Source organism: Somniosus microcephalus, unplaced genomic scaffold, assembly GCF_052327205.1.
Source record: "Somniosus microcephalus isolate GS21.2 unplaced genomic scaffold, FLI_Smic_1.0 unresolved_chr7, whole genome shotgun sequence".
Lineage (NCBI taxonomy): Eukaryota > Metazoa > Chordata > Chondrichthyes > Squaliformes > Somniosidae > Somniosus > Somniosus microcephalus.
Genome location: NW_028225185.1, coordinates 31,308,725 through 31,332,390, shown reverse-complemented (window position 1 = coordinate 31,332,390; position 23,666 = coordinate 31,308,725). Strand labels below are relative to the sequence as shown.

At 53.2% G+C, this 23,666-nt stretch overlaps 1 protein-coding gene across 7 annotated transcripts in view; it reads left to right on the top strand.

Moving 5' to 3' along the window:
* Nucleotides 1-2,476: 2,476 nt before the first annotated feature.
* rbm10 (RNA binding motif protein 10) overlaps nucleotides 2,477-23,666 on the top strand; it is a 137,013-nt gene continuing 115,823 nt past the window's right edge. For 2 of the 7 annotated variants that reach the window (XM_085978887.1, XM_085978882.1), the window contains exons 1-3: nucleotides 5,720-6,459; nucleotides 10,771-10,864; nucleotides 17,200-17,386. In XM_085978887.1, the coding sequence (XP_085835013.1) occupies nucleotides 10,848-10,864; nucleotides 17,200-17,386 (204 nt within the window). In that variant the 5' untranslated portion in view covers nucleotides 5,720-6,459; nucleotides 10,771-10,847. Of the gene's footprint in view, nucleotides 2,725-5,719; nucleotides 6,460-10,770; nucleotides 10,865-17,199; nucleotides 17,387-23,666 lie in introns of those variants that run through there. The other 5 variants (XM_085978883.1, XM_085978884.1, XM_085978886.1 and 2 more) reach the window with 5 other exon arrangements.

The window sequence follows — 23,666 nt, the reverse complement described above, 5'->3', positions numbered from 1 at the left end:
CACAATTTTGTACACCTCAATCATGTCCCCCCTCAGCCTCCTCTGCTCCAAGGAAAACAAACCCAATCTGCCCAGTCTCTCTTCATAGCTGAAGCGCTCCAGCCCTGGTAACATCCTGGTGAACCTCCTCTGCACCCTCTCTAACGCGATCACATCTTTCCTGTAGTGTGGCGACCAGAACTGCACACAGTATTCCAGCTGTGGCCTAACCAGTGTTTTATACAGCTCCATCATAACCTCCTTGCTCTTATATTCTATGCCTCGGCTAATGAAGGCAAGTATCCCATATGCCTTTTTTACCACCTTATCCACCTGTTCCGCCGCCTTCAGGGATCTGTGTACCTGCACACCCAGATCCCTCTGACCCTCCGTCTTGCCTAGGGTCTTTCCCTTCATTGTGTATTCCCTTGCCTTGTTAGACCCCCCAAAGTGCATCACCTCGCACTTTTCCGGGTTAAATTCCATTTGCCACTGTTCCGCCCATCTGACCAACCCATCTATATCGTTCTGCAGACTGAGGCTACCCTCCTCGCTATTTACCACCCTACCAATTTTAGTATCATCCGCGAATTTACTGATCATACCCTTTACATTCATATCCAAGTCATTAATGTAGACCACAAACAGCAAGGGACCCAGCACCGATCCCTGTGGTACCCCACTGGCCACAGGTTTCCAGTCACAAAAACAACCTTCGACCATCACCCTCTGCCTTCTGCCACTAAGCCAGTTTTGTATCCAATGTGCCAAGGCACCCTGGATTCCATGGGCTCTTACCTTCTTGACCAGTCTCCTGTGCGGGACTTTATCGAAGGCCTTACTGAAATCCATGTCCTTAATGACTTACCCCTTATCCTTAGACTGTGACCCCTGGTTCTGGACTCCCCGGCCATCGGGAACATCCTTCCTGCATCTAGTCTGTCTAGTCCTGTTAGAATTTTATAAGTTTCAATGAGATCTCTCATTCTTCTGAACTCCAGCGAGTATAAGCCCAATCGACCCAATCTCTCCTCATACGTCATTCCTGCCATCCCAGGTATCAGTCTGGTGAATCTTCGCTGCACTCCCTCCATGGCAAGAACATCCTTCCTCAGATAAGGCGACCAAAACTGCACACAATACTCAAGGTGTGGTCTCATCAAGGCCCTGTACAACTGCAGCAAGACATCCTTGCTCCTGTACTCGAACCCTCTCGCTACGAAGGCCAACATACCATTTGCCTTCTTAACCGCCTGCTGCCTTCAGCGACTGGTGCACAAGGACACCCAGGTCTCGTTGAACTTCCCCCTTCTCCCAATCTATTGCCGTTCAGATAATAATCTGCCTTCCTGTGTTTGCCACCAAAGTGGGTAACCTCACATTTATCCACATTATATTGCATCTGCCCAATCACTCAACCTGTCCAAATCATACTGGAGTGTCTCATAGAAACATAGGAGCAGGAGTAGGCCATTCGAGCCTGCTCCGCCATTCAACGAGATCATGGCTGATCATCCAAACCCTAGCACCCGGTCCCTACACCGACAGCCATCCCACCCAAGCCCTATCCCTATCCCCGTAACCCCACGTATTTATTCCCCCCTAACACTAAGGGTCAATTTTTTTTAATCATGGCCAATCAACCTAACCCGCACATCTTTGGACTGTGGGAGGAAACCGGAGCACCCGGAGGAAACCCACACAAACACAGGGAGAATGTGCAAACTCCACACAGACAGTCACCCGAGGCCGGATTCGAACCTGGCTCCCTGGCGCTGTGAGGCAACAGTGCTAACCACTATGCCACCGTGCTGCCCTCGGCATCCTCCTCACAGAAACACCGTGAAGAAGCATTCTCTGGTCATCCAAGATGTCACTATTTGTGGGATCTTGCTGTGCACGGCACAGCCTGAGTCTCTGCCCCTCTCAGAAATGCAATGCATGACACTTTTCTACAAGCTGCTGGCCAAAGGCTTTCTGGAGTTGAAAAGTCTTCCCCCCCCAAATTAGCAGTCAGAAAAAACATAAGAAATAGAAAATGGTGTGGCAGGAAGACTTAACCTTTGCCAGAGAGATTCATTCATAATTATTTTCGCGCACAACGCTGTCATCCATGAATGGGGGTGGTGTTTATTCAAATCAATTCATTGTTTATTAATAAGGGGGCGGTGGCTATTCAAATGAGCCGCCAGTCTGCCAAAGGAGAGGGGCGGTGCCTAATCGTAGGCGACGTCATTCGTTAATGAAGGGGGCGGTGCCTATTCAAATTCATGAGGGGTGGCTTGACGGACGGGCGGCCCGACCAATCGGCGCGCCGGTGGGAGGCGGGATCACGGTGGGTGGGTGGGTGGGAGGAGGAGGCCGACCAATGGAGAGCCGGTGCGCCCGACGGACGGGCGGCCCGACCAATCGACGCGCCGGCGTGGAGGCGGGAGCAAGGTGGGGCCGACCAATAGGCGAGCCAGGCCGCCTGGAGGGTGGGTGGGGGGGAGTCGGTTTTCGTCTCTGGGACAGGCAGCCGGCCGCCATTTTGTGTGAGCGGGCGAGGAGGAGGAGAAAGCAGAAAAAAAAGCAGAAACACGCCATATTCCAGCGAAAACAAAACCCCTCACCGCCTTTAACGCGCAGTTTTCCACCCCCCACTTTTGAACTTTGAATCATTTGACCTTTTGAGCTCGTTTTAAGCTTGATTTCCCTTTTTTTTGGGGGGGGGTCTGAAGCCATGGTGCCAGCAGCCATTTGAAGGTAAGACTTGTGGCTGCATGTTAACCTCACTAAATTTCCCCAAAATAACTGGGTTGGGGATTGGTTATTGGTTCATATGCAATATTATTTAAGGAGAGGGGTGGGGGGGGAGAGAGAAACTGGAGGTGCATCATAAACCTCCAGAGCTCTGGGGCATGTTTTCCTTTTCCTCCCCTTAAAGTGAGAAGTGGGCTTCAATTTTTAAAAAATCCACAAGGAAAGGTGGAGCTGGGGTGGGAATCTCACAATGGGAGATTTGCTTGAAAATGCAGCCATTTGGAGGGGCTGCGGGAAAAGACAAGGTATAAATTGGGGTGCCGCCTTTGGAAAGGGCCAGCATGGGGTCGAGGGGCCGAACGGCCTCTATTTTGCTCTCTCGGCGCCGCAGCGCGTCCAAGTAAATTAGATCTTAGATGCGGGCTCCACCTCATTGAAACATATAAATCTCATTGAAACGTGTAAAATTCTGACCGGGCTACTGGAATTTATTGAGTATGTAACTGGTAGACTAGATAAGGGAGAACCAGTGGATGTGGTGTATTTAGACTTTCGGAAGGCTTTCGATAAGGTCCCGCATAAGAGATTAGCGTGTAAAGTTAAAGCACAAGGGATTGGGGGTAAGGTACTGACTTGGATAGAGAACTGGCTGGCAGACAGGAAGCAAAGAGTTGGAATAAACGGGTCTTTTTCTGAGAGGCAGGCAGTGACTAGTGGGGTACCGCAGGGATCGGTGGTAGGACCCCAGCTATTCACACTATATATTAATGATTTAGACGAGGGAACTAGGTGTAATATCTCCAAGTTTGCAGACGACACAAAGCTGGGTGGGCGTGTGTGCTGTGAGGAGGATGCCGAGAAACCCCAGTATGATTTGGACAGGTTGGGTAATTGGGCAGAAGCATGGCAGATGCACTATAATGTGGATAAATGCGAGGTTCTCCTCTTTGGTGGCAAAAACAGGAAGGCAGATTATTATCTGAACGGCAATAGATTGGGAGAAGGGGAAGTGCAACGAGACCTGGGTGTCCTTGTGCACCAGTCGTTGAAGGTAAGCATGCAGGTGCAGCAGGCGGTTAAGAAGGCAAATGGTATGTTGGCCTTCCTAGCGAGAGGATTCGAGTACAGGAGCAAGGATGTCTTGCTGCAGTTGTACAGGGCCTTGGTGAGACCACACCTTGAGTATTGTGTGCAGTTTTGGTCGCCTTATCTGAGGAAGGATGTTCTTGCCATGGAGGGAGTGCAGCGAAGATTCACCAGACTGATACCTGGGATGGCAGGAATGACATATGAGGAGAGTTTGGGTCGATTGGGCTTATATTCGCTGGAGTTTAGAAGAATGAGAGGGGATCTCATTGAAACTTATAAAATTCTAACAGGACTAGACAGACTAGATGCAGGAAGGATGTTCCCGATGGCGGGGGAGTCCAGAACCAGGGGTCACAGTCTAAGGACAAGGGGTAAGACATTTAGGACAGAGATGAGGAGGAATTTCTTTACCCAGAGAGTGGTGAACCTGTGGAATTCTCTACCACAGAAGGCAGTTGAGGCCAATTCATTAAATATATTCAAGAAGGAGTTGAATATATTTCTTGAGGCTAAAGGGATCAAGGGATATGGGGAGAAGGCAGGGACTGGGTACTGAATTTGGATGATCAGCCATGATCATATTGAATGGCGGAGCAGGCTCGAAGGGCCGAATGGCCGACTCCTGCTCCTATCTTCTATGTTTCAAAAGGCATCAAGGGGTATGGGGAGAGAGCGGCAATATGGTACTGAGATAGAGGATCATCAATGTTCATATTGTATGGCGGAGCAGGCTCGAAGGGCCTACTCCTGCTCCTATTTTTCCATGTTTCTATGTCCAAGGAATCCCTCCCTTCCCCCTCGGGGAGAGGGGAATTGGGTGACCAGGAATTGGAGGAATTCGACCCGGCCGGAGGGATAGCGAGGACAGGATAGGCAGAGCGGCTCCTCGATTCCGGGGCTGCCCTTTCCCCCACCCAGAAAACGTTGGTGGGGGGGGGGTCTCGCGGTACAGTTTTTAATTTTTGGTAAGAATACGCTGGAGAATTAAGCAGTGGTCGCGCGATTTTTGTTTGCAAAGTAACGTCGCAAGGGATGGTGTGCATCTGTTATTGTGTCGGGTACTGACGCGTGATCGAGCAGCGAGAGAAAGATTTGCATTTGTACAGCGCCTGTCACCACCTCAGGACGTCCCAAAGTGCTTCCGAGCCAAGGAAGTACTTTTTGAAGTGTGGTCACTGTTGTAATGTAGGAAACGGGGCATTGCTCCCACCAACAGCAATGTGATGATGACTGGATCATCTGTTTTTAGGTGTTGGTGGAAGGATAAATATAGTCCCCAGGACTCTGGGGAGAACTCTATTGCAATTCCAGTAGTGGCTGTGGGATTTTTTCCGTCCACTTGAGAGGGCAAACGGGGGTTTAATGTCGCATCCGCAATACGACACTTCCGACAGTGCGGCGCTCCCTCGGTACCGCCCCTCCGACAGTGCGGCGCTCCCTCGGTACCGCCCCTCCGACAGCGCGGCGCTCCCTCGGTACCGCCCCTCCGACAGTGCGGCGCTCCCTCGGTACCGCCCCTCCGACAGCGCGGCGCTCCCTCGGTACCGCCCCTCCGACAGCGCGGCGCTCCCTCGGTACCGCCCCTCCGACAGTGCGGCGCTCCCTCGGTACCGCCCCTCCGACAGTGCGGCGCTCCCTCGGTACCGCCCCTCCGACAGTGCGGCGCTCCCTCAGTACCGCCCCTCCGACAGTGCGGCTCTCCCTCAGTACCGCCCCTCCGACAGTGCGGCGCTCCCTCGGTACCGCCCCTCCGACAGCGCGGCGCTCCCTCGGTACCGCCCCTCCGACAGCGCGGCGCTCCCTCGGTACCGCCCCTCCGACAGCGCGGCGCTCCCTCGGTACCGCCCCTCCGACAGCGCGGCGCTCCCTCGGTACCGCACCAGGAGTGTAGGTCTGGATTCTTGTGCTCGAGTCTCTGGAGTGGGGACTCGAACCAACAACCTTCTGACTCAGGCGAGAGCGAGACCCACTGCGCCACGGCCGACACTCGAGATGGGAGGGCGGAGGGAATGCCGAATCTGGAGCCTGCGATACCGGTTTCCCCCTGCCCCTCGTCGAATTCGGACGAGGTTTGCGAAGGTCCCGCTTCAAGGCCACTTTGCAAGAGAGAAAAAAAATGTTACGTGATCGATTGAAACCAGTGAGGAGCGGACGAGTTTTGTAATTGTGCTGGGAAGCTTGCCGGCAGTCCTCGTGATCCTTAAGTTCTGTTCCAAATGTTTGTAACTAAACAGCTCGTGACCAGTGCGTTGTTTGCCAGCTCGCCTCTCCTTCCCAGGGGAGGTGGCGACATCAAAACATTGGCAGTTTAATTATTTTGCAGGTGAATCTTATGTTTCAAAGCGTTCCCACTGTTGTTTGCAGCAGTTCCGCTGCAAACTCCCTATGGCCCCTCCGGCTCTGGAAGGTGAAGTCTCTTGCTTTGGGGTGCGGTTACCTTGCAGCTGGCCGACTTCATGCCGTGTGGCAAGCTGTTCAACTCGGGGAGGCTTCGGAACTCGGCCCCCGGACTTGGCCTCAACTGATGTCGACACTTGTGCACCTGGGCTGCTGGAGTGTATCAGCAGGACTGCGAATCCTGGCGGTTTTCTCCTCATCCTCACCCGATTGAACCCGTTGAATGAGCAGTGGTCAGCTTTCTCACGGGACGTAAGTTCCGCTCTTCATAGCAGCTTGTGTTTATCCAGCACCTTTATTCACAATATATATTAATGATCTAGACGAGGGAACTAGATGTAATATCTCCAAGTTTGCAGACGACACAAAGCTGGGTGGGCGTGTGTGCTGCGAGGAGGATGCCGAGACACTCCAGTATGATTTGGACAGGTTGGGCGATATGGCAGATGCAGTATAATGTGGATAAATGCGAGGTTATCCACTTTGATGGCAAAAACAGGAAGGCAGATTATTATCTGAACGGCAATAGATTGGGAGAAGGGGAAGTGCAACGAGACCTGGGTGTCCTTGTGCACCAGTCGCTGAAGGTAAGCATGCAGGTGCAGCAAGCGGTTAAGAAGGCAAATGGTATGTTGGCCTTCATAGCGAGAGGATTCGAGTACAGGAGCAAGGATGTCTTGCTGCAGTTGTACAGGGCCTTGGTGCGACCACACCTTGAGTATTGTGTGCAGTTTTGGTCGCCTTATCTGAGGAAGGATGTTCTTACCATGGAGGGAGTGCAGCGAAGATTCACCAGGCTGATACCTGGGATGGCAGGAATGACGTATGAGGAGAGATTGGGTCGATTGGGCTTGTACTCGCTGGAGTTTAGAAGAATGAGAGGGGATCTCATTGAAACTTATAAAATTCTAACAGGACTAGACAGACTAGATGCAGGAAGGATGTTCCCGATGGCGGGGGAGTCCAGAACCAGGGGTCACAGTCTAAGGATAAGGGGTAAGCCATTTAGGACAGAGATGAGGAGGAATTTCTTCACCCAGAGAGTGGTGAACCTGTGGAATTCTCTACCACACAAGGCAGTTGAGGCCAATTCATTAAATATATTCAAGAAGGAGTTGGATATATTTCTTAAGGCTAAAGGGATCAAGGGATATGGGGAGAAAGCAGGGACAGGGTACTGAATTTGGATGATCAGCCATGACCTCATTAAATGGCGGAGCAGGCTCGAGGGGCCGAATGGCCTACTCCTGCTCCTATCTTCTATGTTTCTATTTTTAACGTAGTAAAATGCCCCAAGGCGCTTCACAGGGGTGGTTGGCAAACAATATTTGCCACCTGTGGGGATATTGGGGTGGATGACCAAAGCTTGGTGAAAGAGGTAGGCTTTAAGGAGGAGAGGGAGAGATTTAGGGAGGGAATTTCGGAGCTCGGGGCCCTGGCGCGGTCGCCAATGGCGGAGCGATGGAAATCGGGGAGATGCGCGAGTGGCCAGAATTGGAGGAGCGCCCAGATCTCTGAGGGTCGTAGGAGCCGGAGAAGGTTACAGCGATAGGGAGGGTTCTGAAGACGAGGATGAGAATTTTAAAAATCGAGGCGTTGCGGGACCCGGGAGCCAGTGTAGGTCAGCGAGCACTGGGCAGGGGTGATGGGTGAACGGGACTCTGCGAGTTAGGAGCACGGGGCAGCCGAGTTGCGGAGGAGCTCACGTTTCGGGTGGCAGAAGAGTGTTGGGATAGTTGGGAATCTTTGACTGTTGTCAGTCCAAGTGTTGACTAAGCTGACGTGCCCGGGTGTCCCAGAAAAGAAACCTATTTTTAGTCCCGAGTTAAGGAGTTGGGCGCCTGTGTCGTTAGATCGGTGCCGTTGACACCCTGGAATTGCTGCCTGTTTGGGCTGCCCTTAAACATGCACCCTGTCTGTCATAAATCCTTGTCAGTAAACAGTCCCTCGCCTGTTGATCGTATTACGCTAGAGAGAGAGAATCAGCACATGAATCTCGGCCGGCACTCCCCAGTGCAGTGCCGAGCGAGTGCGGCATTGTCGGAGGCACCGTCTTTTGGATGAGAAATTAAGCCGAGGCGCGCTCTTCCCCAACTTGCCTGTCCTGCTGGACGGTAAAGATCCCGCGATGCAAGTCCTCCCGAAGGCGTGTCCAACCGACTGATTAACTGGCCATTCATCTCATTCCTGTTTGTGGGATCCTGCTTTGGTCAAAATTGGCTGCTGCATTTGCTTGCGCAGCCTCTGACGGGCTTTGGGGCATGAGTGAGGTGCTTAAACAATGGACTTTCGCTCTTTAATATCGCACCACTGGCTGCTTACGCGGCGCAGGCTTTCTCCAAATTCGGTGACTCTTGCTGGGGTCGTTTCGCTGGTGCCCATCGCCCCTGGTGCCCCCCCCCCCCCCCCCGGCCCAAGCGTGAGTCTGGACAGTGAGCGTCGGCAGGCTGTGATGGACAACGGTTCAAAAATCACCATCTTAAGTCGCTGATGGCAGACCAGCAACAATGGGCAGCTTAAACCACGCAATCTCCGAGCTCGGGAAGGACCGAAAGCTGGCAGCATGCGGTTGGGATCCCAGTAAAAATGGACATAGAAACATTGAAGATAGGAGCAGGAGTAGGCCATTCGGCCCCTCGAGCCTGCTCCGCCATTCAATGAGATCATGGCTGATCATCCAAATTCAGTACCCTGTCCCTGCCTTCTCCCCATATCCCTTGATCCCTTTAGCCTTAAGAAATATATCTAACTCCTCCTTGAATATATTTAATGAATTGGCCTCAACTGCCTTGTGTGGTAGAGAATTCCACAGGTTCACCACTCTCTGGGTGAAGAAATTCCTCCTCATCTCTGTCCTAAATGGCTTACCCCTTATCCTTAGACTGTGACCCCTGGTTCTGGACTCCCCCGCCATCGGGAACATCCTTCCTGCATCTAGTCTGTCTAGTCCTGTTAGAATTTTATAAGTTTCAATGAGATCCCCTCTCATTCTTCTAAACTCCAGCGAGTATAAGCCCAATCGACCCAATCTCTCCTCCTACGTCATTCCTGCCATCCCAGGTATCAGTCTGGTGAATCTTCGCTGCGCTCCCTCCATGGCAAGAACATCCTTCCTCAGATAAGGCGACCAAAACTGCACACAATACTCAAGGTGTGGTCTCGCCAAGGCCCTGTACAACTGCAGCAAGACATCCTTGTTCCTGTACTCGAATCCTCTCGCTACGAAGGCCAACATACCATTTGCCTTCTTAACCGCCTGCTGCACCTGCATGCTTACCTTCAGCGACTGGTGCACAAGGACACCCAGGTCTCGTTGCACTCCCCCTTCTCCCAATCTATTGCCGTTCAGATAATAATCAGCCTTCCTGTTTTTGCCACCAAAGTGGATAACCTCGCATTTATCCACATTATACTGCATCTGCCCAATCACCCAACCTGTCCAAATCATCCTGGAGTTTCTCGGCATCCTCCTCACAGCACACACGCCCACCCAGCTTTGTGTCATCTCACCAAGGCCCTGTGGGACAAAGGTTAGGGAATCCAAGCTACAGTTGAAGAGGACTTTTGGAAAAAGATTTTTCATTAAGACTCGCATTTCTCCGGCACCTCGGGACGTCCGAAAGCGCTTTACAGCCAATGAAGGACTTTCTGAAGCGCGGTAATGTAGGAAATGCAGGTGCAGCAGGCGGTTAAGAAGGCAAATGGTATGTTGGCCTTCGTAGCGAGAGGGTTCGAGTGCAGGAGCAAGGATGTCTTGCTGCAGTTGTACAGGGGCCTTGGTGAGACCACACCTGGAGTATTGTGTGCAGCTTTGGTCGCCTTATCTGAGGAAGGATGTTCTTGCCATGGAGGGAGTGCAGCGAAGATTCACCAGACTGATACCTGGGATGGCAGGAATGACGTATGAGGAGAGATTGGGTTGATTGGGCTTATACTCGCTGGAGTTTAGAAGAATGAAAGGGGATCTCATTGAAACTTATAAAATTCTGACAGGACTAGACAGACTAGATGCAGGAAGGATGTTCCCGATGGTCGGGGAGTCCAGAACCAGGGGTCACAGTCTAAGGATAAGGGGTAAGCCATTTAGGACAGAGATGAGGAGGAATTTCTTCACCCAGAGAGTGGTGAACCTGTGGAATTCTCTACCACACAAGGCAGTAGAGGCCAATTCATTAAATATATTCAAGAAGGAGTTGGAAATATTTCTTAAGGCTAAAGGGATCAAGGGATATGGGGAGAAGGCAGGGACCGGGTACTGAATTTGGATGATCAGCCATGATCTCATTGAATGGCGGAGCAGGCTCGAGGGCCCGAATGGCCTACTCCTGCTCCTATCTTCTTTGTTTCTATGAAAGGCGGCAGCCAATTTGCACACAGCAAGCTCCCACAAACAATGTGATAATTGATCAGATCATCTGTTTTCAGGTGTTGGTTGAGGGACAGATATCGGCCCCAGGACACTGAGGAGAATGCCGCTCTTCGTGTGTGTGATTTTATATTTGCTGTGGAGGCGGGGGCAGTGGATATGTCACTGGGATTAACGGGACTTGTTCTGCATTGCAGGAGAAGCAGCAGGAAACGGCAGCTGTCTACATCTGAACGTTTCTGGCTGTGCCTTCACACCGTCTGGGAAAGTCGAGATGGAGTATGACAAACGGTAAATTAACAGGCCCGTCTGCCTTTGCCGAGTGTCGCATGCAGTTCATTGTCCCTGCTTGTGGTTATTGGCCTCTGCAACACTCCAAACCCGAATGACCGATGGTGCGAGCTGCTCGCCAGAGCGCCCTGCGATTTATTTTCCCCTATATTCGTCCCTTTTTGCCCTCGAGAAGGTGGTGGTGAGCCGCCTTCTTGAACCGCTGCAGTCCCGTGTGGTGAAGGTGCTCCCACAGCGCTGTTAGGGAGGGAGTTCCAGGATTTTGACCCAGCGACGATGAAGGAACGGCCGATATATTTCGAAGTCAGGATGGTGTGTGCGACTCGGAGGGGAACTTGGAGGTGGCGGTGTTCCCGTGCGCCTGCTGCCCTCGTCCTTCTAGGTGGAAGAGGTGGCGGGCTTGGGAGGTGCTGCCGAAGAAGCCTTGGCGAGTCGCTGCAGTGCATCTTGTAGATGGTCCACACTGCAGCCACGGTGCGCCGGTGGTGGAGGGAGTGAATGTTTAAGGTGGTGGACGGGGTGCCGATCAAGTGGGCTGCTTTGTCCTGGATGGTGTCGAGCTTCTCGAGTATTGTTGGAGCTGCAACTCATCTAGCAAGTGTGTGTGCTGTTAAGGATGTGACCAATCAACTTTCCTCCCCTCTAGATGGATCCCTGGGATGAGAGTACTCTCCTACGAGGAGAGATTGAGTAGATTGGGCCGATACTCTCTGGAGTTTCGAAGAACACATTTAGAGGACCGCGTACAGTTCTGGTCACCATATTATAAAAAGGATACAGAGGCACTGGAGAGGGGGCAGAGAAGATTTACAAGGATGATACCAGAAATGCGAGGGTATACATATCAGGAAAGGATGGAACAGGCTGGGTCTCTCTTCTTGAAAAAAGAAGGCTGAGGGGTGACCTAATAGAAGTCTTTAAAATGAGGAAAGGTTTCGATAGAGTGGATACCGAGAGAATATTTCCCCTTGAGGGGAAGAGCATAACTAGGGGCCATCAATATAAGATAGTCACCAAGAAATCCAGTTCGGGAATTCATAAGAACATAAGAAATAGGAGCAGGAGTAGGCCAATCGGCCCCTCGAGCCTGCTCCGCCATTCAATAAGATCATGGCTGATCTGATCCTAACCGCCAATCCACTATCACAGAACCATCTCCTGAATCTAACAAAATTAGACCCACGAAACAGGAGCAGGATCAGGCTACACGGCCCCTGGGCCCGCTCCGCTACCCACAGGGCCATGACCGATCCGAACCTAGACTCATGTCCAAATTCCTGCCCACTCCCCGTAACCCTTTACTTCTAGGAAACTGTCTATTTCTGTTTTAAATTTATGTAATGATGTAGCTTCTACAGCTTTTTGGGGCAGCATATTCCATGGACCTACCACCCTCTGAGTGAAGTAGTTCCTCCTCATCTCAGTTTTGAAAGAGCAGCCCCTTTATTCTAAGACTATGCCCCCTAGTTCTAGTTTCACCCATCATCGGGAACATCCTCCCCGCATCCACCCGATCCAACCCCTTCAGGAGAAACTTCTTCACCCAGAGAGTGGTGAGAATGTGGAACTCGCTACCACAGGGAGTGGTCGAGGCGAATAGCGTCGATGTATTTAAGGGGAGGCTAGACAAGCCTTTGAGGGAGAGGGGAATAGAGGGTAATGCTGATAGAGGTAGATGAGGAAAGACGGGCGGAGGTTCGAGTGGAGCATAAACTCCAGCATGGACTGGTTGGGCCGAATGGCCTGTTTCTGTCCGTACATCCTGTGTAATGAGAGGTGATCTCATTGAAACATGTAAGATTCTGAGGGGGATTGACAGGGTAGATGCTGAGAGGCTGTTTCCCCCCTGGCTGGAGAGTCTAGAACCAGGGGTCACAGTCTCAGGATAAGGGGTCGGCCATTTAGGACTGAGATGAGGAGGAATTTCTTCACTCAGAGGGCGGTGAATCTTTGGAATTCTCTGCCCCAGAGGGCTGCGGAGGCTCAGTCGTTGAGTCTATTCAAGGCTGAGATCGAGAGATCTTTGGAATTGAGGGATATGGGGATCGGGCGGGAAAGTGGAGTTGAGGTCGAAGATCAGCCGTGATTTTATTGAATGGCGGAGCAGGCTCGAGGGGCCGTACAGCCGACTCCTGCTCCTAATTCTCATGTTCTCTGCTCCTCGAGGTGCTGACTGCTGGGGCTATGCATCCTTCGCTACCAGCTGCCTGCGCCCCTCGCCTAAGTGACTGGGCCTTAGCGCGCAATTCCTTGGGTTTGCCCCAGTGGGTAATGGCACTGGCCAGCGTAGCATTTAGCGCCACACAGCTCTGGTTAGACCCCATCTGGAGTCACTGGGTTCAGTTCCGGGCCCCGCACCTCGGGAAGGACATTCTATAGGCCTTCAAATAGTGAGAGGGAGGTAGAGGTACAAATTTGCAGGGAAATGGCAGAGATATGCAAGAGCTATAGAGTGGTGATATTGGGGGACTTTAATTACCCAAATATCGATTGGGATAATGCGAGGGTAAAGGGAAAAGAAGGGGAGGAATTTCTGAAATGTGTTCAGGAGAATTTCCTTGACCAATATGTTCTTGGCCCAACTAGGAAGGAGGCTTTGCTGGATCTGGTGCCGGAGAATGAGGTGGGCCAGGTCGACCAAGTGTCTGTGGGAGAACACTTGGGTACGAGTGATCATCGTATCATAAGATTTAGATTAGCAATGTAGAGGAGCAAGGAACAATCTAGAGTGGAAATTCTAAACTGGAATAGGGCTAACTTCAATGGGATGCGAAAGGATCTAGCCAGAGTAAAATGGAACCAAAGGCTGACAGGAAAATCTGTAACGGAACAATGGGTGATCTTTAAGGAGGAGATGTTCCAAGTACAGGCTAGGTACATTCCAACAAGAGGGAAGGGTAAGGGAACCAAAGCAAGGGCTCCTTGGATGACGAGGGAGATAGAGAAGATGATGAAACAAAAAAAGAGGGTGTATGATGCACGTCGGGTGAATTCTTCAAGGGAGAACCAGACCAAATACAATAAGTTGAGAGGGGAAGTGAAGATGAAAATAAGATTGGCAAAGAGAGAATATGAGAGTAGAATGGCAGTTAACATAAAACAGAACCGAAAAATCCTCTACCGGCATGTAAACAGTAAGCGGATAGTAAGAGGTGGGGTGGGGCCTATTAGAGACAAAGAAGGTGATATATGCTCAGAGGCGCAGGGCAAGGCTAGAATACTCCAATGAGTACTTTGTATCGGTGTTTACTAAGGAGGTGGATGCTGACAAAATATTGGTAGAAGTGGAAAAGGTAGGAGCAATGGAAGGGGTGAAAATTGATGGTCAGGATGTATTAGAAAGGCTGGGTATGCTTAGAGTGGACAAGTCGCCTGGTCCAGATGGCTTGCATCCTAGGTTGCTAAGGGAATTGGGGGAGGAGATAGCGGAAGGGCTTGCCATAATTTTCCAATCTTCCCTAGATGCGGGGGAGGTGCCTGAGTATTGGAAAGTGGCAAATGTGACACCATTGTTCAAGAAAGGGTGTAAGGACAATCCTAGTAACTACAGGCCGGTCAGTTTAACATCAGTGGTGGGTAAAGTTTTAGAAACAATAATCAAGGAAAAAATTAACGGGCACTTGGATAGGTTTAAGCTAATTAAGGAGAGCCAACACGGATTTGTAAAAGGCAGATCGTGTTTGACTAATCTAATTGAATGTTTTGATGAAGTAACAGAGGATTGATGAAGTAACAGGGAGGATTGATGAAGGGAATGCAATTGATGTTGTCTGCATTGATTTTCGGAAGGCGTTTGACAAAGTACCACATAGAAGGCTGGTTAACAAAATTGAGGCTCATGGAATAGGTGGGTCAGTGGCAGCTTGGATAAGGAATTGGCTTAAGGACAGAAAACGGTGAGTTGTGGTAAATGGCTGTTTTTCAGACTGGAGGATGGTAGACAGTGGTGTTCCCCAAGGGTCAGTGCTGGGGCCACTGCTTTTTTGATATATATAAATGACCTGGATATTGGAATACAGAGTAGAATTTCTAAATTTGCCGATGACACCAAACTTGGGGATGTGGCAAACAGTGAGGATGATACCAATCGACTGCAACAGGACATAGAAAGGCTAGCATAATGGGCAGACAAGTGGCAGATGCAATTTAATACAGAGAAGTGTGAGGTGATGCATTTTGGCAGCAGGAACAGGGAGAGGCAATATACACTTAATGGCACAGTTTTAAAGTGTGTGCAGGGACAGAGGGACCTGGGAGTTAATGTGCATAGGTCCCTGAAGGTGGCAGGACATATTGAGAGAGTGGTTAGCAAAGCATATGAGATCTTGGGCTTCATAAATAGAGGTATTGAGTACAAAAGTAGAGAAGATATGCTGAACCTTTATTAAGCGCTGGTTAGGCCACAACTGGAGTATTGCGTCCAGTTCTGGTCACCACACTATAGGAAGGATGTGAAGGCCCTCGAGAGGGTGCAGCGGAGATTTAGCAGAATGGTTCCGGGGATGGGGGATCTTAGCTACAAGGACAGGTTGGAGAAGCTGGATTTGTTTTCATTAGAGCAAAGGAGGTTGAGGGGTGATTTGATCGAGGTGTACAAGATTATGACGGGTTTGGATAGGCTGGACGGGGAAAGGCTGTTCCCACTAGTTGATGGTACAAGGACTGGGGGACACAGATTTAAGGTTTTGGGTAAGAGATACGGGGGGAAACGTGAGGAAAAACTTTTTTACGCAGCGAGTGGTGAGGACCTGGAACTCGCTGCCGACGGAAGTGGTGGAAGCGGAGACACTCGGTGTTTTCAAGGGGAGACTGGATAGGCACTCGAGGGGAATAAACTTTGCAGGGCTACGGGGATAGAGCGGGGGAATGGGACTGACTGGATTGGCTCTACAGAGAGCCGGCACGGACTCGATGGGCCGAATGGCCTCCTTCTGTGCCGTTATGTCTCTATGTCTCTCTGTCTCGGCCTTGGAGGAGGGGGGGGGGGGGCAGCACAGATTCCCCAGGATCCCGGGGGCTAAAAGGGTTAAATCCCGAGGACAGGTTGCACAGACTGGGCTTGTGTTCCCTCGAGTGTAGAAGATTAAGGGGCGATCTGACCGAGGTGTTTGAGATGATTAAAGGATCCGATCGGGTCGATCGAGAGAGAAACTATTTCCTCTGGTGGGGGGAGTCCAGAACAAGGGGGCAGAACCTTCAAATTAGAGCCAGGCCGTTCAGGGGTGATGTCAGGAAGCACTTCTTCACACAAAGGGCGGTGGAAATCTGGGACTCTCTCCCCCGAAAAGCTGTCGAGGCTGGGGGTCAATTGGAGCTTTCAAAACTGAGATCGATAGATTTTTGTTGGGTAAGGGGATTAAAGGTTACAGAACCAAGGCGGGTAGATGGAGTTAAGATACAGATCAGCCCTGATCTCATTGAATGGCGGAGCAGGCTCGAGGGGCTGAATGGCCTCCTGTTGCCATGTTTCAGTCAATGTTGAGTTGGCTGGCTCTCAGTCCCAACAGCAGGGTGGGGGGAGATGGGGTGCGGGTGGGAACGATGCTATAATTCACCTTGGTGCCTCAGGCCAGGTAAGAGGGAATCAGCCACACTTCAGGCTCTTCGTCGCCATCTCGCGATTTCAGCCACAAAGCACTCATTTTGAGAGAGATTGAGCCAGTGAGAGGGAGAGAGTGAGAGACGCAGAGAGAGAGAGAGAGACGCACAGAGAGAGAGTGAGAGACGCACAGAGAGAGCGAGCGAGCGAGAGACGCGCGGAGAGCGAGCGAGAGACGCGCGGAGGGCGAGCGAGAGACGCGCGGCGGGCGAGCGAGAGACGGGCGGCGGGCGAGCGAGAGACGGGCGGCGGGCGAGGGCGAGCGCGAGACGGGCGGGCGAGCGCGAGACGGGCGAGCGCGAGACGGGCGGGCGAGCGCGAGACGGGCGAGCGCGAGACGGGCGGCGGGCGCGCGCGAGACGGGCGGTGCGCGCGCGGCGGGCGGGCGCGAGACGGGCGCGCGGAGGGCGAGCGCGAGACAGGCGCGCAGGGGGGGAGCGAGCGAGAGACGCGCAGAGGGGGGAGAGAGCGAGAGACGCGCAGAGAGAGAGCGAGAGACGCGCAGAGAGAGAGGGAGAGAGCGAGAGACGCGCAGAAGGGGGGAGAGAGCGAGAGACGCGCAGAGGGAGGGAGCGAGCGAGAGACGCGCAGAGGGGGGGGAGCGAGCGAGAGACGCGCAGAGGGGGGGAGAGAGCGAGAGACGCGCAGAGAGAGAGGGAGAGAGCACACCCCTCCCCGGTGAAAGAACTGTTTCTTCGCCCCGCGATTATTTAGGCGCCATTTCCTCCTCTTGCAGTGCGAGCCGGGGTGAGCGGATGGGACGTTACGGGAGCGAACGCAATAAAGATGAGCATCGGGAAACCCGGGACCGGCGCGACCACGACTACAGAGACATGGATTACAGGTCCTACGACCGCGAGTACGAGTGCGACGGGAATAAGGAGTACGAGAAGCAGGAATACCAGAGCTACGAACAGTCCGAGGTAGCGTTTCCATACAGCTGATGTGGTCTGATCCCTGTGCACCAATGTCGCTGAGAACGGTTGCTCGTTCAGTGGTGTGCTTCCCGGGCACAAAGTGAAGCTTTAAGGCAGCGGTACTTGCCTGGTGTCCGCCTCCCCTTTACCTATGTCCTTTGCTGTCCCAGGTGTGTCTGCCCTGCCCAGCGGTAAGATGTGACAAAGCTGGGATTCGGTGCTATTAACTCCTCTTCTGGTCCTCCAGCAAATAGGGAAGGGAATATTACTGGGAGGCAGGATTATCCCAGTTCCCCTCCAGTGACTGAAGGGTCCCGAGGAAAAGGAGTAGCTTTGGTTCATCTCCCGTGTTGTTGCATAATTTTTTTAAAATGAGAAAGCCTCTCCTGCAACACGCTCTCTATGGCTTAGCTTTCACAGTTTTTCTTCTCGTCAGTGTTTGCAGGAGGGGGTCCCTGGGGGAGTGTGTCAGTATTTACAGGGGGTCCCCGGGAGTGTGTCAGTATTTACAGGGGGTCCCTGTGAGTGTGTCAGTATTTACAGGGGGTCCCTGTGAGTGTGTCAGTATTTACAGGGGGTCCCCGGGAGCGTGTCAGTATTTACAGGGGGTCCCCGGGAGTGTGTCAGTATTTACAGGGGGTCCCCGGGAGTGTGTCAGTATTTACAGGGGGTCCCCGGGAGTGTGTCAGTATTTACAGGGGGTCCCCGGGAGAGCGTCAGTATTTACAGGGGGTCCCCGGGAGTGTGTCAGTATTTACAGGGGGTCCCCGGGAGTGTGTCAGTATTTACAGGGGGTCCCTGTGAGTGTGTCAGTATTTACAGAGGGTCCCCGGCAGTGTGTCAGTATTTACAGGGGGTCCCCGGGAGTGTGTCAGTATTTACAGGGGGTCCCCGGGAGTGTGTCAGTATTTACAGGGGGTCCCCGGGAGTGTGTCAGTATTTACAGGGGGTCCCCGGGGAGTGTGTCAGTATTTACAGGGGGTCCCCGGGAGTGTCTCAGTATTTACAGGGGGTCCCCGGGAGAGTGTCAGTATTTACAGGGGGTCCCCGGGAGTGTGGCAGTATTTACAGGGGGTCCCTGTGAGTGTGTCAGTATTTACAGGGGGTCCCCGGGAGTGTGTCAGTATTTACAGGGTGTCCCCGGGGAGTGTGTCAGTATTTACAGGGGGCCCCAGGGAGTGTGTCAGTATTTACAGGGGGTCCCCGGGAGTGTGTCAGTATTTACAGGGGGTCCCTGGGAGTGTGTCAGTATTTACAGGAGGTCCCCGGGAGTGTGTCAGTATTTACAGGGGGTCCCCGGGAGAGTGTCAGTATTTACAGGGGGTCCCGGGAGAGTGTCAGTATTTACAGGGGGTCCCCGGGAGTGTGTCAGTATTTACAGCGGGTCCCCGGGAGTGTGTCAGTATTTCCAGGGGTCCCCGGGAGTGTGTCAGTATTTACAGGGGGTCCCGGGGAGTGTGTCAGTATTTACAGGGGGTCCCCGGGGAGTGTGTCAGTATTTACAGGGGGTCCCCGGGAGTGTGTCAGTATTTACAGGGGGTCCCCGGGAGTGTGTCAGTATTTACAGGGGGTCCCTGTGAGTGTGTCAGTATTTACAGGGGGTCCCCGGCAGTGTGTCAGTATTTACAGGGGGTCCCCGGGAGTGTGTCAGTATTTACAGGGGGTCCCTGGGAGTGTGTCAGTATTTACAGGGGGTCCCCGGGAGTGTGTCAGTATTTACAGGGGGTCCCCGGGAGAGTGTCAGTATTTACAGGGGGTCCCCGGGAGTGTGTCAGTATTTACAGGGGGTCCCCGGGGAGTGTCTCAGTATTTACAAGGGGTCCCCGGGAGAGTGTCAGTATTTACAGGGGGTCCCCGGGAGTGTGTCAGTATTTACAGGGGGTCCCCGGGAGAGTGTCAGTATTTACAGGGGGTCCCGGGAGAGTGTCAGTATTTACAGGGGGTCCCCGGGAGTGTGTCAGTATTTACAGGGGGTCCCCGGGAGTGTGTCAGTATTTACAGGGGTTCCCCGGGAGTGTGTCAGTATTTACAGGGGGTCCCGGGGAGTGTGTCAGTATTTACAGGGGGTCCCCGGGGAGTGTGTCAGTATTTACAGGGGGTCCCCGGGAGTGTGTCAGTATTTACAGGGGGTCCCCGGGAGTGTGTCAGTATTTACAGGGGTTCCCCGGGAGTGTGTCAGTATTTACAGGGGGTCCCCGGGAGTGTGTCAGTATTTACAGGGGTCCCCGGGAGTGTGTCAGTATTTACAGGGGGTCCCCGGGAGTGTGTTAGTATTTACAGGGGGTCCCCGGGAGTGTGTCAATATTTACAGGGGGTCCCCGGGAGTGTGTCAGTATTTACAGGGGGTCCCCAGGAGTGTGTTAGTATTTATAGGGGGTCCCCGGGAGTGTGTCAGTATTTACTGGGGGTCCCCGGGAGTGTGTCAGTATTTACAGGGGGTCCCCGGGAGTGTGTCAGTATTTACAGGGGGTCCCGGGGAGTGTGTCAGTATTTACAGGGGGTCCCGGGGAGTGTGTCAGTGTTTACAGGTGGGTCCCCGGGAGTGTGTCAGTATTTACAGGGGGTCCCCGGGAGTGTGTCAGTATTTACAGGGGGTCCCGGGGAGTGTGTCAGTATTTACAGGGAGTCCCCGGGAGTGTGTCAGTATTTACAGGGGGTCCCGGGGAGTATGTCAGTATTTACAGGGGGTCCCCGGGAGTGTGTCAGTATTTACAGGTGTGTCCCCGGGAGCGTGTCAGTATTTACAGAGTGTCCCCGGGAGTGTGTCAGTATTTACAGGGGGTCCCCGGGAGTGTGTCAGTATTTACAGGGGGTCCCGGGGAGTGTGTCAGTATTTACAGGGGGTCCCCGGGAGTGTGTCAGTATTTACAGGGGGTCCCCGGGAGTGTGTCAGTATTTACAGGGGGTCCCCGGGGAGTGTGTCAGTATTTACAGAGGGTCCCCGGGAGTGTGTCAGTATTTACAGGGGGTCCCCGGGAGTGTGTCAGTATTTACAGGGGCCCCCGGGAGTGTGTCAGTATTTACAGGGGGTCCCCGGGAGTGTGGCAGTATTTACAGGGGGTCCCTGTGAGTGTGTCAGTATTTACAGGGGGTCCCTGGCAGTGTGTCAGTATTTACATGGGGTCCCCGGGAGTGTGTCAGTATTTACAGGGGGTCCCCGGGAGTGTGTCAGTATTTACAGGGGGTCCCGGGGAGTGTGTCAGTATTTACAGGGGGTCCCTGTGAGTGTGTCAGTATTTACAGGGGGTCCCCGGGAGTGTGTCAGTATTTACAGGGGGTCCCCGGGAGTGTGTCAGTATTTACAGGGGGTCCCCGGGAGTGTGTCAGTATTTACAGGGGGTCCCCGGGAGAGTGTCAGTATTTACAGGGGGTCCCCGGGAGTGTCTCAGTATTTACAGGGGGTCCCCGGGAGTGTGTCAGTATTTACAGGGGGTCTCTGGGAGTGTGTCAGTATTTACAGGGGGTCCCCGGGAGTGTGGCAGTATTTACAGGGGGTCCCTGTGAGTGTGTCAGTATTTACAGGGGGTCCCCGGCAGTGTGTCAGTATTTACAGGGGGTCCCCGGGAGTGTGTCAGTATTTACAGGGGGTCTCTGGGAGTGTGTCAGTATTTACAGGGGGTCCCCGGGAGTGTGGCAGTATTTACAGGGGGTCCCTGTGAGTGTGTCAGTATTTACAGGGGGTCCCCGGGAGTGTGTCAGTATTTACAGGGGGTCCCCGGGGAGTGTGTCAGTATTTACAGGGGGTCCCCGGGAGTGTGTCAGTATTTACAGGGGAGTCCCCGGGGAGTGTGTCAGTATTTACAGGGTGTCCCCGGGGAGTGTGTCAGTATTTACAGGGGGCCCCAGGGAGTGTGTCAGTATTTACAGGGGGTCCCCGGGAGTGTGTCAGTATTTACAGGGGGTCCCCGGGAGTGTGTCAGTATTTACAGGGGGTCCCCGGGGGGTGTGTCAGTATTTACAGGGGGTCCCCGGGAGTGTGTCAGTATTTACAGGGGGTCCCGGGGAGTGTGTCAGTATTTACAGGGGGTCCCCGGGGAGTGTGTCAGTATTTACAGGGGGTCCCCGGGAGTGTGTCAGTATTTACAGGGGGTCCCCGGGAGTGTGTCAGTATTTACAGGGGGTCCCCGGGAGTGTGTCAGTATTTACAGGGGGTCCCCGGGAGTGTGTCAGTATTTACAGGGGTCCCCGGGAGTGTGTCCGTATTTACAGGGGGTCCCCGGGAGTGTGTTAGTATTTACAGGGGGTCCCCGGGAGTGTGTCAATATTTACAGGGGGTCCCCGGGAGTGTGTCAGTATTTACAGGGGGTCCCCGGGAGTGTGTTAGTATTTATAGGGGGTCCCCGGGAGTGTGTCAGTATTTACAGGGGGTCCCCGGGAGTGTGTCAGTATTTACAGGGGCCCCCGGGAGTGTGTCAGTATTTACAGGGGGTCCCCGGGAGTGTGTCAGTATTTACAGGGGTTCCCCGGGAGTGTGTCAGTATTTACAGGGGGTCCCCGGGAGTGTGTTAGTATTTATAGGGGGTCCCCGGGAGTGTGTCAGTATTTACAGGGGCCCCCGGGAGTGTGTCAGTATTTACAGGGGGTCCCGGGGAGTGTGTCAGTGTTTACAGGTGGGTCCCCGGGAGTGTGTCAGTATTTACAGGGGGTCCCCGGGAGTGTGTCAGTATTTACAGAGGGTCCCGGGGAGTGTGTCAGTATTTACAGGGGGTCCCCGGGAGCGTGTCAGTATTTACAGAGTGTCCCCGGGAGTGTGTCAGTATTTACAGGGGGTCCCCGGGAGCGTGTCAGTATTTACAGGGGGGTCCCGGGGAGCGTGTCAGTATTTACAGGGGGTCCCCGGGAGTGTGTCAGTATTTACAGGGGGTCCCCGGGGAGTGTGTCAGTATTTACAGGGGTCCCCGGGAGTGTGTCAGTATTTACAGGGGCCCCCGGGAGTGTGTCAGTATTTACAGGGGGTTCCGGGGAGTGTGTCAGTGTTTACAGGTGGGTCCCCGGGAGTGTGTCAGTATTTACAGGGGGTCCCCGGGAGTGTGTCAGTATTTACAGGGGGTCCCCGGGAGTGTGTCAGTATTTACAGGGGGTCCCTGGGAGTGTGTCAGTATTTACAGGGGGTCCCGGGGAGTGTGTCAGTATTTACAGTGTGTCCCCGGGAGTGTGTCAGTATTTACAGGGAGCCCCGGGGGTGTGTCAGTATTTACAGGGGGTCCCCGGGAGTGTGTCAGTATTTACAGGGGATCCCCGGGAGTGTGTCAGTATTTACAGGGGGTTCCGGGGAGTGTGTCAGTGTTTACAGGTGGGTCCCCGGGAGCGTGTCAGTATTTACAGGGAGCCCCGGGAGTGTGTCAGTATTTACAGGGGGTTCCGGGAAGTGTGTCAGTGTTTACAGGTGGGTCCCCGGGAGTGTGTCAGTATTTACAGGGGGTCCCCGGGAGTGTGTCAGTATTTACAGGGGGTCCCGGGGAGTGTGTCAGTATTTACAGGGGGTCCCCAGGAGCGTGTCAGTATTTACAGGGGGTCCCCGGGAGTGTGTCAGTATTTACAGGGGTTCCCCGGGAGTGTGTCAGTATTTACAGGGGGTCCCCGGGGAGTGTGTCAGTATTTACAGGGTGTCCCCGGGGAGTGTGTCAGTATTTACAGGGGGTCCCCGGGAGTGTGTCAGTATTTACAGGCGGTCCCCGGGAGTGTGTCAGTATTTACAGGGTGTCCCCGGGGAGTGTGTCAGTATTTACAGGGGGTCCCCGGGAGTGTGTCAGTATTTACAGGGGGTCCCGGGAGAGTGTCAGTATTTACAGGCGGTCCCCGGGAGTGTGTCAGTATTTACAGGGTGTCCCCGGGGAGTGTGTCAGTATTTACAGGGGGTCCCCGGGAGTGTGTCAGTATTTACAGGGGGTCCCGGGGAGTGTGTCAGTATTTACAGGGGGTCCCCAGGAGCGTGTCAGTATTTACAGGGGGTCCCGGGGAGTGTGTCAGTATTTACAGGGGGTCCCCGGGAGTGTGTCAGTATTTACAGGGTGTCCCCGGGGAGTGTGTCAGTATTTACAGGGGGTCCCGGGGAGTGTGTCAGTATTTACAGGGGGTCCCCAGGAGCGTGTCAGTATTTACAGGGGGTCCCGGGGAGTGTGTCAGTATTTACAGGGGGTCCCCGGGAGCGTGTCAGTACAGGTAGACTCCTTTATCCGAACTTCCGAAAACCGAAACCCTCTAAAAACCGAAGGTTTTTTCGTTCAGCGTAAGTCGTGCGCACGACATGAGCAGAGTGGCGCACGACTTACGCTGAGCAGGGCAG